At 37.3% G+C, this 23,808-nt stretch overlaps 1 protein-coding gene across 1 annotated transcript in view; it reads right to left on the minus strand.

Moving 5' to 3' along the window:
- Positions 1-23,808, minus strand: part of SPAG17 (sperm associated antigen 17) — a 132,604-nt gene that overhangs the window by 52,933 nt on the left and 55,863 nt on the right. The window contains exons 19-30 of the mRNA XM_063293042.1: positions 22,520-22,605; positions 21,858-22,130; positions 18,835-18,946; positions 17,708-17,848; positions 16,803-16,805; positions 15,180-15,293; positions 13,973-14,199; positions 12,453-12,570; positions 10,233-10,660; positions 9,641-9,767; positions 7,015-7,229; positions 6,698-6,842 (exon numbers count right to left, since the gene is read on the minus strand). Of these exons, the coding sequence (XP_063149112.1) occupies positions 6,698-6,842; positions 7,015-7,229; positions 9,641-9,767; positions 10,233-10,660; positions 12,453-12,570; positions 13,973-14,199; positions 15,180-15,293; positions 16,803-16,805; positions 17,708-17,848; positions 18,835-18,946; positions 21,858-22,130; positions 22,520-22,605 (1,989 nt within the window). The remainder of the gene's footprint in view (positions 1-6,697; positions 6,843-7,014; positions 7,230-9,640; positions 9,768-10,232; positions 10,661-12,452; positions 12,571-13,972; positions 14,200-15,179; positions 15,294-16,802; positions 16,806-17,707; positions 17,849-18,834; positions 18,947-21,857; positions 22,131-22,519; positions 22,606-23,808) is intronic.

Genomic DNA, 23,808 nt, shown 5'->3' on the forward strand with positions numbered 1-23,808 from the left:
GAAAGCCATCTTTGTTGGCTATGAACTAAGCCAAAGGAGCTACAGGTTCATAATGGGAGAGAAATTGATAATTAGCAAAAGCGCTTCTTTTGCTGAACAAAACTGGGGGAGATTAAACTCTAGCTCTCCAGTTGATCTGACCACCACAAGAGAACAGCAAGGACTTGCTGATGGTGATCTTTTGCCTGATGAGGACATTAAACCAGAAAAGCAAACTGAAGGTCTGTCTGATGAGACAGATGCTTCTCAGGAAAGTGATAGGAGTCAAAATTTAAGCCCTGTATTACCTCGCAGATCTCAGAGGAGTAATAAAGGCGTTCCTCCATCATGTTGTCAGGCTGAAACAGTAAAGGCTTTTCACATATTCACAGAACCTGAGTCTTTAGAACAAGTGAATGCTTTACCACCTGAGATTGCACAAAATTGGCATTCTGCCATGCAACAGGAGTTAGCATCCTTGAAAGAAAATAAAACATGGAAACTGGTAAATCTACCTCCCAATGAACGCTGTCTAGGTTGCAGGTGGGTTTTCAAACTGAAAAGGGAGGCTGATGGCAAAATCCAAAAATATAAAGCAAGGTTGGTTGCAAAAGGGTTCACTCAAAGGAAAGATTTAGACTTTGACAAGACTTTTGCACCAGTTACTAAACGTGAATCAATTAGATTATTGTTAAAAATTGCTGCACTCAAAGGAATGTCAGTTCACCACTATGACGTTCAAACCGCATTCCTCTATGGTGATTTAGACCACAAATTATACATGCAGCAACCCCCTGGCTATGAAAAAGGGGAGAATCTAGTCTGTGAACTGCAGAAGTCAATCTATGGGTTAAAACAAGCTGCTAGATCCTGGAACCAAAAATTAGATGAAAAACTGCAGAATTTTGGTTTTGAAAAAGGAAAAGCAGATCCATGTGTATATATGAAGAAAGACAAACAAGGCTGTATGTATCTGTACATTTATGTTGATGATTTGCTGCTGTTCACACCAACAGAAAAACAAAGGCTTGATTTTGAAGCCTGCATGAAAAGCCATTTCACATTAAAAAGCCTTGGAATTATAACAACCTAGGTTTAGAAATACACAGGAAGAAGAACGGTAGCTTTCTGTTAAACCAAAGGGGAGATAATGTTAAAATAAGGTGAATGGAAAGACAGAGTTGTCAAAGAAAATTGGTTTCCATCTTATTCTGTAGTATAAAAAGGGGAGTGTTAATGTTTTCTACTACAGATTAAGGTTACTATGGTAACTAATCATTTTGGCTGGGTGAAGAGGTTGAATTCAACTGTCCCCTTTTCGAATGTTAATTTTTGCACCTGGGGGGAAGAACTCGCCTGGACTTGTTTTAGTTTCTGTTTCCTTTCTGTGTAGGCATGTAGCTGCTCTCAAGCTGCTCTCACTGAGAGCCTGTATGAATGCAGAAGCTTTTAAATATGTTTTGCTTTCTGTAAATAAAATTATTTTTATAGAAATGCCTGGTGTGTGACTTTTCTGATCTCTCCTGGGCCAAAGGCTTTCCAAGAAATCTGCCAATAGTATTAACAGCTGTATTTTATTTTTTTACATGCTGTTTTATTAATTGTTGTTTTTATTGCAAGTTTTTTTCCCCTGTGCACCCCTCTGGGATTTGCTGGAAGAGTAGAATAAACCAATATAGAGTAATATAAACTCCTTGGGGGACCACCTCATTCTACCTAGTGACAGGACTAGAATCAGTTGTCTGGATTATATCTGTGTTTGTTTGTCTGTGATGGCAGTTCAGGATCTCCACTGCATTGGAAGAAATGATAAAAAAAGAAACAAAACAGGGCGGTATCCATACCTGATAATATCCAGCATTTGGAAAACCTCTAACAGCCAGGTATAATATGAGATGAAATGGAAGGCAGGGGAAGACCATCCCAGAAGCTAACTCCCTGATGCCTCCCCCTCCTGCTCCACAGGGATCACAAAAACTATCCTGCAAGCAGCTCCCTTGAGATGAAGAAACCAAACTTGGACCTAATTAGACAAATGAACTCCCTTCAGGGTCACTTCTTATCAAGTTGCATACAGAATCAATCACCAATCATCAAACAGCTCCACAGAGTTAGAGAAAATTCATTTTTTTTCCGGTAGCTATAGATATGCTTACAACTGTGTTGGGAAAGTCTAGTGCCAAAGAGCTTTCAAGTATCCCTTTGTCTAATAACAGGGTTTTCTACCAGATCACAAATATAACAGAGGATCTAAATGATCCATTGAAAAGCTGAGTAACAAACATTTTGCTAAGTTAATAGCCTATGCTAAATATGTTGAGAAGGGTAAAATTAGTGAGGATTTATTCTTCTGTAAAGAAATTACAGAGGTGAGGAATGCTGAGGACCTTTTTGATATTACTGATAGCTAGTTATATGAATGCAATTCTTTTACATTGATCAAATTGTTTGGGAATTTGCACTGACTGGGTATGGTCTATGTCAGGATGGCACAGAGGACTTCAACCTTTAATGTGTTGAAAATCTGCAGATGTTGTTCAGACATGTTGTATGATTCATAGTTAAGGTTTTCCTTTAAAAGATTTGAGCCAGGACTGAAAAAAATTCTACAAAAAATCACAGTGTTCTAAACTATACAAGGAGACCTGTAAAGGCAAAGAAGATTACAACATTTTGTGAACAGGTAGTGCTGAACACACTTCTTTATTATTTTATCACAAGTCATCAAGCTGCCTAGAATTGCCACCATAAGAAACAGATTTACCAACTTTGATTTGGCACCAAGAACAACAAACCCCAAGGCATTGGGAGCAAAAAAATTTTTTCCTGTGCAGTGACATCTACCACAGCTGGCTCATACAAGCATCTTTTTCATCCAAATACAGTAGAAAAAGTTGCGTTCCACTGATGCATATGAATGGATATGGGAATTGCTAGGGAAAAGTGACAGAGTACTTATTGACATACAGGCCAAATAACATGTAAGTTTTGGAAAAGGGGTGATTTGTGTCTCCGCTCAAATATATTTGAGTGCATAGACAGAAGGGAAGACTCCTTGGGAGACACAAGACAGAAACTTCTGCATGAGATTAGTATTCTTGTGTTTATCCACTGTGATTTCAATATGCATTTAGCATTTTTAAGTGACATTTTCAATCAGCTGATCATTCTTAATACCTCCCAGCAAGCTGGTAATAATATTCTTCAGTCAGTGACTTCCTCCTCCTCCTCCTCCTCCTCCTCTTATTATTATTATTATTATTATTATTATTATTATTATTATTATTATTATTATTATTATTATTTTATCCCACCCTTTTTATATAAAACTCAAGGAGGCAAACATACCTAATTCTCCTGCCTTCTATTTTCTCCACTACAACAACCCTGTCAGGTGGGTTGAGCTGAGAGAGAGTGACTGGCCCAAAGTCACCCAGCCGGCTTTCATGCCTAAGGCAGGCGTGGAACTCATAGTCTCCTGGTTTCTAGGCCAGCACCTACTACCCCAAACTGGCTCTCTTATTTTCATATGAAAATAATTTATTAGGAAAGTTGAACTGTGGAAGAGTAAAATGGAAAATTCAATTTTGGACATATTTCCTACTTTAAAATAATTTATTGAGAGCAAAAAAATACAGATTAGTGAAGATATGAAGATTTGCATTTTAAGTCATTTTTCTTCACTGAAATTACTCCTTCAAATCTATATCTCAAATGAGGAAACAGAAACATTTGACTGGATATGGAATGTATTCAATACTAAGGTAACAGCAGGTACACTCATCACTACAGTAGAATAGTAATTTATTTAATTATATAAGAAGGCTATGAGCATACTGATTCCATTTGCAGCATTCTATTTGTGTTAAGTCCAGATTTTATGCATTTGCTGCTGTAAAGAGCAAATATCAAACCAAAATAAATATGGTATAAGAAAAGAGAATCGCTGTGGCAAAAATAAAACCCAGATTTTTGGAATTATGCAAAATTAGGCAATCTCCATTAAAAACTTTAAAATTTATTGGTATTTCCAATGAAAATATTTTATTTTATAAAGTTGCAAAGTTCTGTCCTTGGTTTATTGATTATATAGATTAAAATTTAATCATTAAAAGTAAATAGTATATTTCTTGCCAACTCTTATCCTAATATAATCACTGGTTGGGAGAGATGTGTGTTAGGAATCACACAAATTCCTTCATCATTTGAGAATTCCTAAAATTATTATTATCTTTATTAATTTAATTTTTATCCTACCTTTATTATTTTTATAAATAACTCAAGACAGCAAACATACCTAATACTCCTTCCTCCTCCTATTTTCCCCACAACAACAACCCTGTGAGGTGAGTTGGGCTGAGAGAGAGGGACTGGCCCAAGGTCACCCAGCCAGCTTTCATGCCTAAGGCGGGACTAGAACTCACAGTCTCCTGGTTACTAGCCCAGCACCTTAACCACTAGACCAAACTGGCTCAAAATAAAAATTAATTCTTAAGACTTTTGACCTAGGTTGTTGGAGAGATTTGATTGCAATTAGAATTAATGATGTTAGTAATTTTTTTAAAAAAAATCAATATGATTTTATTGGTTTTACATTTTACGTACAGTTAGTCCTCGCTTAACAACAGTAATTGGGACAGGAATTTCTATCACTAAGTAATGCAGTCATAAAGTGTGACTTCACATGACCACTTTGCTTAGCAACAGCAATCCTTGCACTCCCCGTTGCCGTCATTAAGCAAGGATCGTGGGTTGTTAAGCAAGTCCCAGGTGGCTTGCAAGCAGGCCAGCAGGCAGATAAGTGGCTGCTGCCAGGCAAGGGAGGGTGCGTAGGTGGCCGGGGAGGTGTGGAGCTAGCGTGGGGCCAGGGGTGGCTGCTGCTGGGTGTGTGGGTGGCCAGGGAGGTGCAGTGTGAGCATAGCTGGCCCAGGTGTGGCTGCTGCTTTGCGGGGGAGAGTGCAAGCGACTTACCAGAGCAACTTTTGATCTTCCCTGCTGGGTTCCCCACTGTCTTTGCCTGTAGAAAACTGGCAGGGAAGGTTGCAAATGGTGATCACGTGACCACTGGACATTGCAACCATCTTAAGTGCGAGCTGGTTGCCAAGTGCCCAGGTCTCAGTCACACGACTGCAGGGGTGCTGGGATGGCTGGAACTTCAAGGACTGGTCATAAATATTACTCGTTCAGCACCATTGTAACTTTGAATGGTCACTGAATGAGTGATCATTAAACAAGGACTACCTGTACTATTAACAATAATGATATTTGCTAGATATCATCTTTTTGCACATTTGTAGAACAATATAAATAAAGACTCAGTTTGGTATAGTGGTTAAGGCCTGGACTAGAACACAGGGGACTGTAAGTTCTAGTCCTGCCTTAGGCACAAAGCTAGCTGGGTGACCTTGGGCCACGCACTCTTTCTCAGCCCTAGGATGCAGGCAAGGGCAAACCCCTTCCGAAAAACCTTGCCAAGAAAATTGCAGGGGTAGTCTAGGCAGTTGCCAGGAGCCAACCCTGACTTGAAGGCACGCATACATACAAAAGGGTATATGAATAATATAAACAAGCAACAAAGTGATTTCTGGGTTCAAGATAGCATCTTGAGATAGCATTACTAAAATATTTAAATTATCAATCAGTTAAAAATTATGAAATTTTTAATAGAAATAGGCAATCAGCAAATTTTATGACTCCTTGGGATAGTTTAAAAAGTATGTATTTAGGATTGTATTATTGGATATGCATTGTGAGAAAAGATTCATCAGAATTCCCTGAACTTTAATATACATTATTTGGATCTTTGCTCTTTGGTTGCCCCCTCTTGTTTAATATTTGTATTTTTATTCACAAAGTATTGAGAAGAGAATTAAGATTTAAAGATATGAATCTCATATGAAATTATGTACTGAAAATTTGGAATTTGTCAGTTTATGAGGAACTTTGGCTTGAATTTTAATCTTACCCAAATACTTCTTTTTTTGCCTCTCAGCCACATACTTGGCAGGTGCCATGGGGGAAGACATTTAACAATATTTTTTTTAAAAATCAGGAAAAAAGAGTTCCCAGCATCTTTGATAATTGCCAGCCTTAATTTTAAATGAAACTGAAGTTTTTTGCCATCATTAGGTTCTGCATGTTGCAAATGAATTGGACAATCTAATTATCATAAATATTTGGCAAAAGCATAGTAGAAAGAAAATTGCTATGAAGAACCGTAATAGTTGTAGCTCCAATGTGATTTTGTATATGCACCAAATCTAGAAAAATAAGTGATACCAATAGAAGAGAATATATGTAGCTCAGGGTCGAACTGCGGAGTCCTTGGTGTTCTCTGAGCTTGCTTGCTTGCTTGCAGACATTTCATTCCCTGACTAGGTGACATCATCAGCCCTAGTCCTAGTACTAACACTGATGATGTCACCTAGTTGGGTAATGAAATGTCTGCAAGGAAACAACCAAGCTTAGAGAGCACCAAGGACTCCACAAGAATGTGAAAAACCAGGAATTTTTCTTGTTGACTTATCTTCGATGTAGCCTCAATTTTAGGAATGAGGAATCTATATAAAAAAATGAACTAGCTGCAGTTAATCACTGAAAAGTGATTAAACTTATATTTTTAGAAAATATAATAAAGTAATGAACAATTAAAAACACAAGTAATTGAAATTATCAACCACCTCTCTTACGTTAACATATTATTATATAGCAACTATACCTGCTTCTTCAATGTCATTAGGAGAGACAATTTCAACACACTCCTGGAAGAAGGTGGTTATTCTGGTGCCATCAGCATGATCTACTATTCGGGATCCATCTTTTTCCTCCACCATTACTACTTTATCTTCTCTCATTATCATTACCTGGATATCAAATTATTAATGAAGTGTCATGAATGGATTAAATGCTCAACAGACATGTCATATATTGGAAGTGCATATTTGATCCTTTAAAAAAAATGTATATTCAACTGTGAAAAAATGATCATGTCGCTTACAAAGACATTAGGATACCTAATATATAAATAAACAGTACCGTTCCATTAACTGGATCAGTGGCCTGGTAAGCCAAGAGTGGTTTCAGATCAAGCCTCTCTGATCCTTTGGTGCCTATCTGAATGCCTAATGGGGCAGTTGTTATCCAAGTGCCAGCCGAAACATCAGTGGATTGTTCAGGTTCAGGCAGATGTTCTTGAGCAACTGCTTCAACAGTTTCATTTTTTCCTGCAAGTGGACCTTTAGTATTTTTTCCTATAAAATCAGGATAAAAGAAGAATTATTCATGCACTGTGATAACATTCTAAGTACTTCATTATTTGAAGGACAACTAAAGTGCCAAAATATCTTTTTCCAATTAACTATCTAACCCCAAGAACCTTGAAACTGGAAGACTTATTCCTTCACTGCTACTCTTTGATTGGTCTTGTCAAAAGACAGAACTGTTTTTCATTAAAGCCCAACAACTAAGGACAAGGATATGGATATAGAAATTGTTCCTAAGAAAATCACAACTTAGACAGGGATTTTCAACTGTGCTCCATGGAATTCTAGGGCTCCATGACAGATTAAGAGCAAAAAAAAATTACAACCTCTTCCAGACTATTAATATTCTGATCTGGAAGTCTTTGACTTACAGACTCGACAGACATTTAAAAAGAGATTTGTTTCCAAGGATTCTTGAGGAGCCTGTTTTTTTAGCCCTTCAGTTGTCAAGGAGTGAAATCTCAGCCTATTTCTTTGAGCATGCATAGTATTGGACAAATGCATTTTAGTGCTCTTTGAGAATATGGAACATTATTTTTATAGAGGCATGTTTGTTTGCATTATGGATGCACAGACTGCATTACAGAACAATATGCATTATATTATATAATGTACTAATTATAAAACATTATATTATTTTACCTGATAGCAAATATATAAGATATTTTATATATTATATACAACATACGACATTATGTATTATATATCTTATTACATATAACACATAAAATTATTTTTTCATTTTGCTACCTAAATTTAGGGTTATTTGATTAGTTCAATCCAGAGCATTTTCATAGATACTAAAATATGACTAAAATATTTGAATTTGTCATGGTTCAAATTCATGACAATTTTGATTTCCACTTTCTGCTACAGTATATGACCATATATTATTCTCATTAAAGGTATCTTTCACATAATTCAAGCCACTTTTTAAAAAAGTGTTCTCTGCTATTTGTTGTTGTTTATTCATTTAGTCGCTTCCGACTCTTCGTGACTTCATGGACCAGCCCACGCCAGAGCTTCCTGTCGGTCGTCAACACCCCCAGCTCCCCCAGGGACGAGTCCGTCACCTCTAGAATATCATCTATCCACCTTGCCCTTGGTCGGCCCCTCTTCCTTTTGCCCTCCACTCTCCCTAGCATCAGCAGCTTCTCCAGGGTGTCCTGTCTTCTCATTAGGTGGCCAAAGTATTTCAGTTTTGCCTTTAATATCATTCCCTCAAGTGAGCAGTCTGGCTTTATTTCCTGGAGTATGGACTGGTTTGATCTTCTGGCAGTCCAAGGCACTCTCAGAATTTTCCTCCAACACCACAGTTGAAAAGCATCTATCTTCCTTCTCTCAGCCTTCCTTACGGTCCAGCTCTAGCAGCCATATCTTACTACGGGGAACACCATTGCTTAACTATGCGGACCTTTGTTGTCAGTGTGATGTCTCTGCTCTTAACTATTTTATTGAGATTGGTCATTGCTCTTCTCCCAAGGATTAAGCGTCTTCTGATTTCCTGAGTGCAGTCAGCATCTGCAGTAATCTTTGCACCTAGAAATACAAAGTCTTTCACTGCTTCTACATTTTCTCCCTCTATTTGCCAGTTATCAATCAAACTGGTCACCATAATCTTGGTTTTTTTGAGGTTTAGCTGCAAGCCAGCTTTTGCACTTTCTTCTTTCACCTTCATCATAAGGCTCCTCAGTTCCTCTTTGCTTTCAGCCATCAAAGTGGTATCATCTGCATATCTGAGATTGTTAATGTTTCTTCCAGCGATTTTAACTCCAGCCTTGGATTCCTCAAGCCCAGCATGTCGCATGATGTGTTCTGTGTACAAGTTGAATAGGTATTTGTACTGATCCATTTAGTTTTCACGGCAAGAATACTGGGGTGGGTTGCCATTACCTTCGCCAGGGATCGCATTTAGTCTGACCTTCCCGTCTTGGGTGGCCCTTCACGGTTAAGCTCATGGCATCATTGAGGTGCTCAAGCTCCAGCACCATGACAAGGTAACAATCCTTTGCTGAAGTATTACATTTGTCTTTATAATTCACTTCTGAAAGAAGACAGAAGAAGATGGCTTCCTCTGTGACAATCTATGTATCCTTTGTCAAAAAGAGTTCAGAAGTTTACAGAATGGAAAAAGGGGCAAGATAAGTGTTGAAAACCATAAAACATGTTTCAATTGCTCAAATTATTTACTAAAAGAATATTTTGGTAAATTAAAAGTCCTTCCATTTGACAGACCTACGCCAGTGCCATCCAAAGACTCCCCACCCCAGGCTCCATCATCTTTTTCTGAGATATTACTAACCTTGAGTAACATTTAAATGGGATTCATAAAACATTAATGGGGGTGGGATTTTAAATTTTTTAGAACTTCTTTGTCAGCCCTGGACTATATGACTTACTGCTTTTCTTGATGCTTGTCTCCGGAGATGGTGTGACCTCTGTATGAGGTGTGCTGGGTGCAGGTGGAGGTGGCATCACAGGGCCAGAATCTGGACTTTTAATCACTGTGCCATCAGCAAACAGTATCTTAAAAAGAGCAAAGCAAAACGTCATGTCAATCAGCCACTCCAGATACAGTTATACATTCAGATAAGAAATAACAAAAACACATAAAGAACTTGTGAAGATTTTATATTTGGATTAAACATTTCTACAGACTTATATTTATATTTGGATGAATCAGTTCTATGGATTTCATTTCTACTCAATAATTAAGCTTTCACAGTGGCCACATTTCACACTGAAAATTAGTGAAATTGTTTGGAAACATTAGCAAAGCACAGTGGCTTCTTCACGTACAAATAAGCCAACAGAGAAAAAAAATATTAACACAGAAAAAGCATACCATGCAGGGACATAAATTCACACACAGGTAATAGTTTGTCATTATCTGAGGTGAAGTCTACTTAATCAGGGTTTTATGATTCAGTCAGGATTACATTCAGTAACAAAAAGTGAATTTACAATGTTAAATGAACTCTGTGAATATACCTGAGTGGATCCATCTAACATGTACTTTAAAACAGTCCCTTGTCGGGTTATCACTCTGGACACTTCCTGCTCTATTGGTTTCTTCACAGTTTTTTGTAGCTGTGCATGTTTTACTCTTTGTGGATAGCTCTGCCTAATAAGTATTTCAAAAGGAGATTCCTTATCCATATTGTTATCCTCTGTTTCCATCTCAGCCTTGCTGTCACTGGCAGTTTCATTCCCGACAGTAGGATCTGTTCCAGATTCATCACTGTCTTTGTCATTCATTGCCTTGTCTCCATTCTCTTTAGCTATGGACTCTTGAGGATGAATTTGCTTTTCTCTGGTATCTTCAGTCTTGATTTCATCCAACTTGACTTCAACTGATTTAGTCTCATCTGTTTTGCTTTCTTCATCATCACTCTTGGCTTTCTCTCCTTTTTCCTCACCTTTTACATATCAAATTACATTAATTTTGTTAGTAGGTTAAAATTATTACAGTAACAGTTGTATACAGAATCTTGTGGACCTCACCAATGTTATAAAATGTTAAGACTAGAAACATTAAAGGTCAATACAGATACTCTCCCAAATGTATGCTTACATCTCATTGTATGGGAGCTCAATCAGAGAGGAATGGCAGCAGTTTAACTGCTTTAAAGATAAAACTACAGAAATCACAGAGAAACAAATGTATAATTTTAAAAGTGTCACAAAAGTGGCTTCACACTTTCAGCTTACCTCCAACAGCAAATGCTTTTTCATATCTATTTTAATCCTGAAAACCAATACCTTTACCATTTAGTTTCATTAGATCTACATGTCACCAGAAATGTAAGAGAATGCCACTATAGATTTTATTACTAACAAACTCAAGTCTTTTCAGCAACAGAAATGCTAGCATCAAATGAGGTCCAACTACTATTCATCATTTTCCAGTCAAAAATCTGCAAAATAAAAAAGTATTTGAGGAGTAGGTATCCTACTGAAAGTCTTAATTATATTTTGAAGTGAGCTTACATTGATGAAATCTTCATTTAAAAGCCAGCATCAGAGAAATTGATGCATCAAAGAATGAAAACAGGCTGCTTCTCATTTTAAAAAAAGTTCCCTGGGCAGTTAAACAGTTATGTAAACTATGGGAAGATGCATACAGAGCTTCCACATGCTGTAAAAATAAAATGGATAATGACTTTTTTTTTAATCCACAGGGAAAACCCATCCCAGACCAGAATTCTGTCTTCCTAATTTAGAAGGTAAAAAACGGATTTATCCACGGTTTTATACCTAATCCTGATGAAACAGGAAGAAGTGGCACTATTGAGTGCCATGTCGATGGGATAACACTATTGGTTACTTTACGATATCCATTACAATAGCAAGGAGTCTGAACTGTGCTTGGTGACTCTAGGAATCATAACTGATTAATTATATGGGTCATTCTGATTGATCTGGCATGCATGAACATTCAAAATTTTTGAGAAAAAACTAAATATGCCAGGTAATTGTGATGTTTGGTAGGACCGGCATGCCTCAAAAATGATTCAGAAGAGATGCTTCAGGGAAGCAACAATACAGTATTTCTGTAAACAGGCAGGCATTTTTTTCAGACTTCCACATAAGTCTGAAGGAAGATGCAGTTGCTTTCTATGAATCACATTAACAATGCATCTATTTTAGTAAATATATTCATTACAGTAGCTAATCCTTTTTTCAGGCTCACATAGAGGCCTGTTTTAAAGAATTCCTGTGTTTGTGTTCCTAGGTATCTTTTCCAAATAATTTTCAAAGCATATACAGCTATATGAATATCTCAGGAGCACAGGTTGCCACTGAAACATCCTGGAGTCCCACCATTCTCAAAACTTAACAGGCCCACTTGACTTCTCTGACAGGTGAAAGTAAAAATTTTCCCTATAGCATGAAGACCACAGCCATAGTATCTCAGGTCTGAAGAAATCAGCAGTAGTACATTGACTACGCAATTGTCTGCAAAAATTAGTATTGAAGAATGCACTCAGCACCAAAAAATATCTGTATATGATGTCATCCTATGTCCAAAAAATTCCCTTTCCTTTGGCCCAAGCATCAGTCTTCAAGACTCCCTATTTATCACATTATTTGCTAAGCAAATTTTTAACTGATACATTTTGTAATTGTCTAGTTCCATAATTATTGACAGCACAATTGCTTTTGACAAAGAATATTTATTCACTTAATAATACTGTATATACAACCAACCTGTGAACTTCTGACCAAGAAAGGTAAGTACCAATCCATTGGGACAAGACACATTCAAAGTATTGAAAACACGGGTTTCAGGAACAGCTTGCATTTGTATAGGCTCACTTCTTTCTATCTATAGTATGCAAAAGAAGGAGAAAATGCATTTAAAACCATTTATAAACATTTCAGCATTCCACAATGCCTAATAGCTTTAAGGATTGATAGAACAGCACACTAGTACAGAAATTTTTCTCTTTGAAAAGTTTTTGCTTATGTTAATTTAGTTTTAGGGTTAGCAGAGGCACTTAACTATTCTGAGAACAGTTTTCTATTGGTTTTAGATTCTGTTGTCAAATTATTTGCCATATTTGCTTAGTATCTATTTTTGTTTATAATACCATTCAAAAAAATTATTTACTGTAACTTGGTATGATTGCTTGGCTGTGAAGTAAAGACCATTCCTAGTTCAACTATGTTCCCTAAAAACTCCTGCTTCGTCAGTCATTGGGAATTCTGCATAGGTGAATCTGACTTTTGTCTAAACTACTCATTCTATAGTTGGTAGGGGGGCCCAAAATGCTAATCTGCACTTGCAGTTAGCAATCTTATTTACTTATTTATGAAATCTGTATTTTTCTCTTGGCTAATGGAAGGAACTCAAGGCCAGTTTTCTTCATCAATGCTGAAGATCACCCCAGATCCCCATCCTCCAAATGTAGTTGCAGAACTTTGATTGGAGGGATTCCTCAACAAAGGTAAAGACTGGAACTAATTTTCCCCAGATTGAAAGTTATAATCATTTACCAGAGACTAGTAATCTATAATCAGCACAATCTTGTGATCTGGAACACATTTAAAGGGCCAATATCCTCTGTGGGTTCTGATGTTAAGCTGAAACTGAAGAAGCTCTTCTTGAATTTCTACAGCTATTTCATCTCTGTCTCTGCCACCATCTGGGAGCTTCTACACTCTATGTGACCTTCCACGGTTCCCAAGACTTAGTTCACAGCAAATTACAAAAAGCTGTTGTTTCCACACAGGAGAAATAATCATCAACTAGCTTAGATGAAACTAAAGACATGAAGGAATGTCTACTCATGGCTTTTACTCTACTTCAGCTCTTTCAGTAGCTGAATCTGAAAGGAAAATATTGATTTTGAAAACTGTTTAAGACTGCCAAAAGAGGTCTAGAAGAAGCTGACTTTTCTAGGTCTAGACATGACTTCTGTTTACTAAGGCTTTTGCTTATGCTTAACTAAGGAGCTAAATATGAGAACAGATAACAAATCCAGAGTAACATTCCTCTTTCAAATGGTTCTCCAAGCTGAATGAAAGTAGGAGTGAAACTGCTTGGCAAATATACACAAGAGTTAGAAAAAGATGAAAGGAACTGTAACTATATAATCTGAAGGAGGCCAAAGTTATATTGTTTGCTGAGCACATCTAATTAGTGATTATCAGTCATAATACTATGGCAATGGCAGTAGATCTTGCTTACAGCAAGATGCCATGTCTACTCAGAAATAAGACCATACCTTTTTATCTTCTTGTGTTGGAGTTTCTTCTGGTGAGGCAGACATTGTTAGACGGGAACTCACTTTGGCAGATGGTAAGGATTTGGCTGATTTTTCTTTACCTGGTTTTGCTTTTCCTGTAGTAGGAACAGCAGCAGCAGCAGAAACAGCCGAGGGAAGAAAAGCCAAAGTGGGGATGTTCATTGAAGGGATAGACAGAACAGTTGCTAAATTAGGGTCCGTTTCCTCTGTAAGGGAAAAAGGGTTATATTGATGAAACAGAAGAAACATACATCAAAGATGTGTAGCTGTTTCTAGATCAAGGGCCACACTTGTCCTTTGAGTGATATGCCATAAGCTGTACTCCAAAACAGCAGTAGATGAGGCCAGGACAAAATCTACATTCGATTTAATTTCATTTATGCTTCAATAAAATGAAATGCAGTTAATATAATGGCTCTGTAGCCAAGTATTCAATAATTCACCCTCCTCTCATGTTAAACATTTCAATTTGGTGACATTTGTACTTTGGCAAACATGTTGGAAAAAAATATTTTTAATCTGTTGAAAGGCAAAAGACATTACCTAAAGCCTTATAGTGATTCTGTGTCTGTGTTCTTCTTGCCAGTTATAATGTGGATGTATCAATCTAACCCTGGCCAGATACCAGGATTGGATACTCCTAGGGATTATTTCTGGTGTGGGTTGTTTAAAGGGTTTGAGGCCAAGAGCAGAGTTCTCAGTGGAACTAACTCAGGAATTAAGAGTAATTCAGAGCCAGCCAGATTATTCTTCATTTTTCAGACTACTTGTGTAGGCTAGGCTGGGCTGCAAAGGAACAGTACTCTTTTGAGAATTTTAGGTAGGCAGTCTGGCTCAATCAAATACAGAAAGGACTTTGTTTCATTTGTAGCAGACATCTGAGATTAGCCACCAAACATTTTCTCACAAAAAACAGGACAGAAATACAAAAATGACTTGCATTTGAATTCATCTTTTGATTCTCATTTTTTGCTTTGCCACAAATTTATTAATGAGAACAAATATTGAATGGTATTTTTAAAAATTCCCAGGAAGACCTGTATGAATTCTAAATAACACCTTTGAGAAGTTGCTAAAAATCCATTGTGAGGTAATGCCTACTGTAAAAATTCTGTTTCAATATAGCATAGTATAGAACAGGCGTGTTAAAGATTATACAAGCTTTTTTCCTTTTTGCATGTTTTACCTGCTGCTTTTCCTGAAGCGCCATAACAACTAAAGGAAAGATGGATTTCATTTTCTAAGCTTGCAGAAAATGACCCGAATTTGCTCAGAGCTTTTCCTTGATTAATTGGTTTTTCTAAAATAAAGAAAAATGAATGAATATCTATGCCTGAATATTTAAGAAGTATTTGTTACCTATAGCTTTTCTTGATGAATTTCTTGATGAATTTGGCTCTGATTTTGGATTCGAAAGAAATTTAAATTAGGTAAATAAAAGAAGCCCAACTGATAGAACCCTGAACTGCTGTAAGAAGCTAAATTAACAATATTGAGGTTCTACATGAGGAGAACACCAGGAATGTGATTTGGAATGGACCCACTCTTGGAGAGAAACAGTTTCAGGAAGCAGTTTTGGTTTGCAGGGAACCACTTCTTACTTGGATACGAAGTATTACAGGCAGTACACAGTCCAGTTGCAATGTGATTCTGGAAAAAACGCCAGGATTCCTTCAGTCTCCACTCAAGTTGAAATTAATTGGTCCCGATTACAAGGGTCAGAGTTTGCAAAGCCTTAGCGTGGCCTCAGTGCTTTCCCAAACATTTGAGAGCTTCTCTGCCTTGTCTCCCTCTGGCTTTTTATTCTCATGCATCAGCATTCTCATGGACTTGGCTGCCCTGACTCAGATGCAGAGTTCAGATCTGTGTCAGTTTGGCCAAATAATAATAATAATAATAATAATGATGCCTTTTAACAAGGCATATAACAGCTAGTTCAAGAATAATTAAAACAACCATTAATTATTCACCCTTTTTTCCACAATAAAACTAATTATGGAAATAGGCAACATCAAGGACAGCTAAATCCAAGAGTCCTTTGCTCCCTAATGTAGGCAGTAAGGGAATTAAAACTGGGGACACTCCCAAACCTTGAACTAGCTGAAAGATTGCATCTTCTACCATCTGAGTTGACTGCTTCTAAAGGCATCCACAAGGTACCATCAAAGCTTTCATCAAAATCATCATGATGCATGCACAAGAGTTGGAGCTTGTGGTATGATGCTGTTTTCATCATTTGCCCTCATCTTGCCCCAGGTGCCCCTGGGTGCTGCACCACCAGATCAGCTCTCAATTCTGGGTTCTGAAGGTAAACTTGATGCCACTTGTACATAAGGAGAAAAATATATCTGGCATCAAGGACAAAGAAAGAAGTTTTGGAAGCATTATTTTTGGTGTTTATTGCACAAGCCTGTGTTTAATTAGCCAAAAGAAATCCTTCTCTCTCTTGTACCAGGAAAACTGCAAATCTCTAGTATTCTGCATTGAGAAAATTCTGTACCAGAAGTCTCTGCTAGGGTGGAGTTCTTGATTTGGACAAAGGAGCTGAGCTCTGGATAAATCTCCAGCCTGAGTACTTTGGCTCTGCTGGTTGACAGAGTCAAGATTCCTGAATGATCAAAAGTGTGATAGCACGCAGTCTAGTACCCAAAATGGAGCCACTGCAGGCAGCTCATGGTCTCTAGGCTACTCTGAATATTGAAAACCGTAATTGGGGTAGAGTTCGGTTTAAGGTGCAGAAGGTTGAAAGTGTGGTGATGTAAAAAAGGCTGTACATTTGTGGAGCGATCAAGGATTCTCCCTGAACAACTCACTCAATTATTGCTCCTCTATGGACACTGGAAAGGCCTGGATTCACACATTGATTAGAGACGATATAAAACTAGCAAGCCATGAATTGAAGACTGCATTGCAGTGGGAGGAACTCCAACTTAAAGCAATAGAGCCAAAAAACTTGGGTCTAAACTTATTTTTAACACAAGTGACAATGGACAGTACTGCCTTTTTAGAGGATTGTGGTTTTCAAAAATTTTTCCAGCATTGGGGTAATGGAACTGGCCAAGCAAACTGTGCGTGACCACACATTGGTCTTTATCAACACTGAAGAATATTCTAATATCTGCAGTCTTCCACAACATCAAGGGCACCTGATATTGACAATTGGGAACTAAATAAGTTAGGTGTTCTCACAACCTTGGAATCAGTGGCCTTTAATGCCTGACTCCAAAGACTTGCTTTTAAGAGAAGAGAGTGGCTTTGAGTGACTTGTCTTGTAAAGGCCTGACATATTTACAAGAGATGGTCATTTGCTTCCCTGAGCCTAACATTCAAATGTGATGCTTGCTAGAAAGGGGCTATTTCTTCCCAAAATATTGAATGAATAGAGAACAAAGTAATTACCATGACAAATACAAAGACAATAAATGTTTTGGAGAGGCTGAATTAGTGTGCCACCGCTGCTCATTTAAGAAAAATTGAGAGTATCAGTAAAACTGCACCTATGAGCATGCACTGTACATGCTATGATTTGGATGGTTCCAAATGGAATTTGGTGTAAATGCAAAACCTTTATAAATGAATCAAATTAACTGCAATGAATTGTGGATATTGCAAACCAAGGGAATGATGGCACACAAATTGAGAATCATGCATTTCTGAAGCATGTTTATGAATACCCAAATGAATTTTTTTAATAGTTGATTTTCACTCAATGACCTGGCTTTGTATCTTGTTCTTCTAGGGAACCAAAACTTTCTTGTTCACTTTTACATTCTTTTAGGCTTATCTGGGGATCTACAATATGAATGAAGAAACTATGGTTGTCTTTTATCACCTTCACTTTAACTAAGGTTGACCCTGGAAAAAGAAAACAAACAAATAACTATCAGTCATGATTCTAATGTTAAAGAATCCATATAATAACAATTACTTAATAGAGATTGCTGGAACATTTCCTGAAAGTTTAAGTATCCATTTTTTCTGAAGTTAGATATAGCTACCTAGTTCCTTTCCATATTAACTTATCTAGTTTAATCTTTAAAATAAGGTTCATATATAAGTATAATTTGCAAAACCAAAGTGCAAAACAGAATTTTCTTAAAATAATATTTTAATTAAATGTATTTGTTGATGCATAAATATCCCCTTAGAATTCTTATATCAATAATTATTAACCACATCTTTCTAGCATATTAATTTTGCTTAGTAATACGAAATAATTTTTTTTATATTAGCACTTTCTGTCAGAATTTAACATTTTTAAAATGTCAAAATTCAAAATACACACATAAAGGTGCCACATCTATTGAGCTATCACTTAGTGAACTTCCTCAAATATATACTTCCTTGCATATAATCTCATCTAATGTACACTTTTTGTGTCCTTAATTATTGAGTTGAGAATTATTCCTGAGATGGACTCAGTTAATTAATATGCCAGTTTGCAACGTGATGGATTCACAGCTTAGATTGCAATGCTATACATTTTTATGTCAAAGCATGTCCTATTGAACTTAGCTGGACTTAAGACCCTGTGTTATCCCACCATCAGTCCCCACCATTTTATTCCCACAACAGCTGGCCAAATGCTTATGAGAAGCCAACAAGCAGCATCTAGGTGGAATTTCACCTTTCAGCATGTTCTCCAGCAACTACTTTTGAGAAGCATTTTGCCTCCAATCTGGAAATATTGTAATAACTAGCCAGCATGGCTATTAGCCATAGAGAGCCTTATCCTCCAATTAATTATTAAAGCCTCAGGGGAACGTTTGTACTGTGGGACAAGTATATAAACATGCATTTTAATGTACAATAGGAAACCTTAAAGATTTTTAAAAAATTACCTTTTTCAAACATTATTTTTTCTGCCTGAATTTGCCCTCCATCAGTAGGGAAAAGATATTGGGTAGTCCCTGAAACTTGAATGAGATTCTCACCCATATTGTATCCAAGAAACTAGAACAGAACAGTTATAGAACAATATATTATCAAGCTGAAAGGAAGTAGTGGGGAAAATTGGGAAGCTCTAACAAATCAAATCAGGAAATATAGTTTCTCTTCCTAAATCAAGCTTTGGGGGCCCAAATCCTGGGAATTAAAAAACGAAAACAAAATTAGAAATTTGAATGGTTGCCTAATTTATTTTTGTTCTTTTTGCAGATCTGATAGAATTCCACATTGGTTTAGGCCAGGTATGGGCAATCCTTGTGGTCCTCAAGCAAGAGAGAAAAACAGAAGTGACACTTCTCAGGTTGAAAAGGTTTGTCCACTAGGTCAAGAACTAGGTCTTGCTTCAGGGGATCCTAAGGAAAGGGCCTTACCTGGGAGGACGCTCCTTCTTGTAGATGTAAGTTTGGCAACAAAGCCTTTACTACCTTCTTGGCTACTATAATGTGCTCAAGCTAGGCTTCTAACTGATGCTAGGTAGAGGAGTCATATGATGTCTGTGGTGAAAGATCTGCAACAGTTGCCAATTATACCATGCATGATTTCAGGTGCTGGTATTCACTTTAAAAGCCCTGAATGCCTCAGGGCCTATCTAAGAACCAGTTCTCCTGTTACGAACCTATCCAATTGTCAAGATCAACAGGAAAGGCACTCTTGAAGATACTCAACTGTCAGAGGTTAATCTTTTGGGCATAAGGAGAAAACCTGCTCTTGGCTTGCTCCCAGCTGATAGAAGACATTTCTTTACAAGTTGTATTTAGTTCCACTTTCTCAGTGTTTAGGAAACCCTAAACACCAATCAAAGAGTCCTAGAAGAATTTAAGAATAAGAACATGGCAGAAGAGGCAGCTGCCCTCTTTGATCTTGAATGTTCTTATTACTGAAGCTTTTTCTCTCTCTTACCCAGAAAGTACTAGAAGAGAATGTAGAAAAGCATTTTTTGGCTGGTTATGGGTTGATCCTCTCTCTGTCTCTGTCTCTTGATCTGCCTGAGTGACATCCTAATGCCAGCATAAGATACTGAACACTGCCTCTAGATGAAACTGAATAGTCCATATGCACTAAGCAGGAAGGCTGACGTAAAAGTTTCTCTGCCTGAGCCAGATGTGCCTTGGCAGATTTGCTGCACTATCAGGTCTCTTTTGTTTACCCCAGAAAGTAGATGGTGATAGAGGAATCTGGGAAGAAACCTCTAAAACATCTCTGCAATGCAGTAGTGCCATGAAAGTTTGACCTGCACCATGTAACAGCAGCTAAGGTGAAGAAAACGCATGTCTGAATTGTTCTTTTTGTTGGATATATCATCCCCATCCACCAAACTGTTTCCTTTGTGGTGCAGAATAAAAGAGATCGCCTGGTGTCCTACTTTCCATCTGCATCCTGCTACTGTTTTGTACGTAAAAGGTTAAAGCCAAAACAACGAAAGGTGTCAGTCTGTCGGTCTCTCTACCTCCCTCCAGGAATGTACAAGCTAATTATTGTTTCCAATGACTTTGGAAAGTTCTGTGCCTTTTGATACATATAAACATAGTTAACATAGTCTGTTGATATTAACTCCTCTGCCCTTTTTAAAAAATAACTTGCCTGTTACTCATGTCTCTCCCTCTATCTGCTTTTTTGCCTGACTTTTGTCTCATTTTTCCCAGCCGTTTTTGATATTTGCTGGTGTTTACTAATTATACATTAAGTTATATTTTTGCTAGCTGAATTGAATAGTGTGTGTGCTTGCTCTGATCTGGATATGCGGATATCCCCAGGGCAACCCTGCTGACTGTTCCATCGTCCGACCTGTGGTCACACGACCCAGCTCAGAGCAGATGCAGCATCATTTGTGATACCAAATGCACAAATATATGCAAACGCTTACAGATGCAACACAAGGGAAAACAGAAACACACAGACAAAGTATGTACTATTTGTATAGTGTGTGTGTGTGTGTGTATAGTATGTATTTTAGTTTTAATTAATCTCTATTTTATTGTTGATTTGTTATATTTTTAAATGCCTGTTTTTATATATGTACTGTTTTTTTATTGATTATTGTACGCTGCCCAAGGTCACTTTTTGTAAGATGGGCAGCTATATAAATCTGATTACTAAATTAGTAAGTAAGTAAGTAAGTAAATAAATAAATAAATAAATAAATGCAAGATGTGATTCTGTCACACAGAAGAAAATGCAGACACCCCCCCTATGGCCATTGCTGATAAAGGAGTTGGAAAAAATTCCAGAAGCCATGCTGTGCATGCTTTCCCAAATTTGTTTAAATATAACGTCTAAATAAGTACATTAAACATCTGCTTACCTATTTTTCCTTCAAACCCTCCCAGCCTCCCAAACCAAACAAATCTTCAGCCTCCTCCCTCCTATGATGCCACCATATCAACATACTCCTGCAGCTTTAGATGGATGACTTTCTCTTTAGAAAGCTTTAATTAAAATTTCCTTCCAGGAAATATACAACAGCTAAGGACTGAATGAACAATTAAATATTATTGTAAACTGCCTAGAGTCCCTCCTCTGGGGGAGATGGGCGGTGGCGAAATTTGATAAATAAATAAAACAATTAAATAACAATAGTACAAAACGAGTAATAAAATGTCCCAATTTGCTGCTGTTCTGACATCTGAAACTCCTAAATACTGCTGGCAATTAACTAAAGTCAACGTAGCCCTAAAAAAAAATCTAAATAAAGTCTGTGCAGGCACAGAATCTATTATGAGAATTTATAGGGGCGACAAAGAACACCATAGCAGAGCATTGCTGGGGCACAACTATATTGACTGTGTAAGAAAATCCAGACTTCAGACAAAATGTGGAAGCACTGAGGACCATTGAACCTTGGCAAGGGTAATTGGCAAGGGTGGAGCCAATTACCAGAAATATTTCCAACAATTTATGCAATCATTAACTGATTCACCTCATAGCCTTTCTCTGCAGACAAAGGAGGGATATTTTGTTTACTTTGTTTCTGCAACTTGGTCTGATCTTCAACTTCTGCTGATTTGGATGATTCTGGTGATTTTGCTTTATCCTTGGAACTCTTCTTCTTTGATGTTTTTCCTTCTTCAGGAATGGGTGGCTCTTTACCCTGGCCTTTCTTTTTCCCATCAGATTTTTCCTTCTTCTCTGCTTTTTTTAGTTCTTTTAAGCGTTCTTCCTCCAACAACCTCTCTTGCTCTTCCTTCCAAGCCTACAGAAAAAGGAAAGCTCAGAGTCAGACCTAACATGAAATGCAGCTTTTATCTTAAGAAAACACAGGCAAGCCATTTGGGTCTTGGCCCCAACAATTTCATCCATCATTGAATTGCTTTGTTTAATTTTCTTTATTTTTCTCTTTAGAAAAATCACTATTTTAGGCAATTGTAGCAAGCAACATGATTATTTGCTTGTAAAACATTTCAATTGCCAGTAAGTGGTGGACAGGTGATTTAGACATTAATATTATATGCATTATTTAATATTACATTACAGTAATATCACTATGAACAGCCAACTGCTGTTGTTAGTTTAATATATTAATTTGGACACATTCTTATATCTCAGCTACATAAAAATAGAGGAATCAGTAGTATTTGTTACCTTGAGAGAATCATCTCTGACAAGTATATTTTTTTCCTTCTCAACTACAAGTTCTGACGGAATGTCTACTTTACTTTTAGAAGCACCTTTGAGAATTGAGAGAGCATAAAGACTGTAACTCTACCATACAGATATAAGGAGTATATATAAATTGCTTCTTGTATAAGATAACCCCAAGTATTAAATATTTTAAGTAAGTAAAAATCTGACTTTGTGCAGGAAGACATTTTCAATGAAATCCAATAGTATGTTTCTCCTCACAGAAGCACTTTCCACTGATGGAAACAGAAATTTCCACTTTTCCATGCTGGCCTAAAAATTGGCTTCAGAAGATCCACTCTGTCATAGTAAATGGGAGAGTTAAACAGATCTGTGCAAGGTATGAAAAAGCAAAGCCAAGTTAAGTAGCAGTATCTAGCTGACCTTGGCTAATCTCAAAAAGCAGGGCCAAACCTGTTTAGCACTTGGATGGGAGACCACCAAGAAATACCACGATAGTAGACCAGGTTAGGAAAAACATCTCAGAAGTTAGCAATAACAAACCAGTTCCATATTCATGTAAACAAAAAAGCAAGCTAACAAAAAACCCTTATGTCAAGCTTTTATACTGCATCTAAAAAGGCAAAAAAATCCCCTGTGTTGGCTGGTTTGCTTGCTGAAGTTTTGTCTATATGTACTTTGCATATTCTTGAGGGTTGATGTTGAGCTCAGTGATGCATTTCAGAAACTGGAAAGATGAATCTGTGTTGCTTTGGTTGCTGGTTATGCAGCACTGCTGTTTTTGTTTGGCTAATGAACTATAAACTAGACTGGAAAATTAAAAAAAAAACCACTGGGAAGAAGGCAATGGCAAACTACCCTGAGAGGAATATTACAGGTCCAAGTCCATTAAGTTACCATGAGCTGAGCAAAGTCTGAAGTTGCTGAAGATGCCAGTACATTCCGTTGGCAGTTCCTGGCCAAATAACAGTTATAATAAAAGTGGATGGTGTTGGGTTTTGTGCTGTTGTACTATTAATGAGTGCTACTCATACAAGTAAGAAGAGTAGCTCCTTTTGGTGGGGGGGCGCTAGTACAGTGACCTGATCCCATGCAGTGTTCAGGAACATTTAAAGAAACTCCACAGCACAGAAATGCTGGGACTGCCCAAACAAGGAGGTACTGAAGCTATTCACACAATTTAAGAGGATTAGCTCTTTTTTGACCTATGTACTGGGTACAGAGCTTCACAGTAAGACCAGAGACTTCAGACACAGCTACCTGGAATGGTGTGTGCGTTCGTGTTTTCA

The sequence above is a fragment of the Candoia aspera genome, chromosome 2 (assembly GCF_035149785.1).
Source record: "Candoia aspera isolate rCanAsp1 chromosome 2, rCanAsp1.hap2, whole genome shotgun sequence".
Classification (NCBI taxonomy): domain Eukaryota; kingdom Metazoa; phylum Chordata; class Lepidosauria; order Squamata; family Boidae; genus Candoia; species Candoia aspera.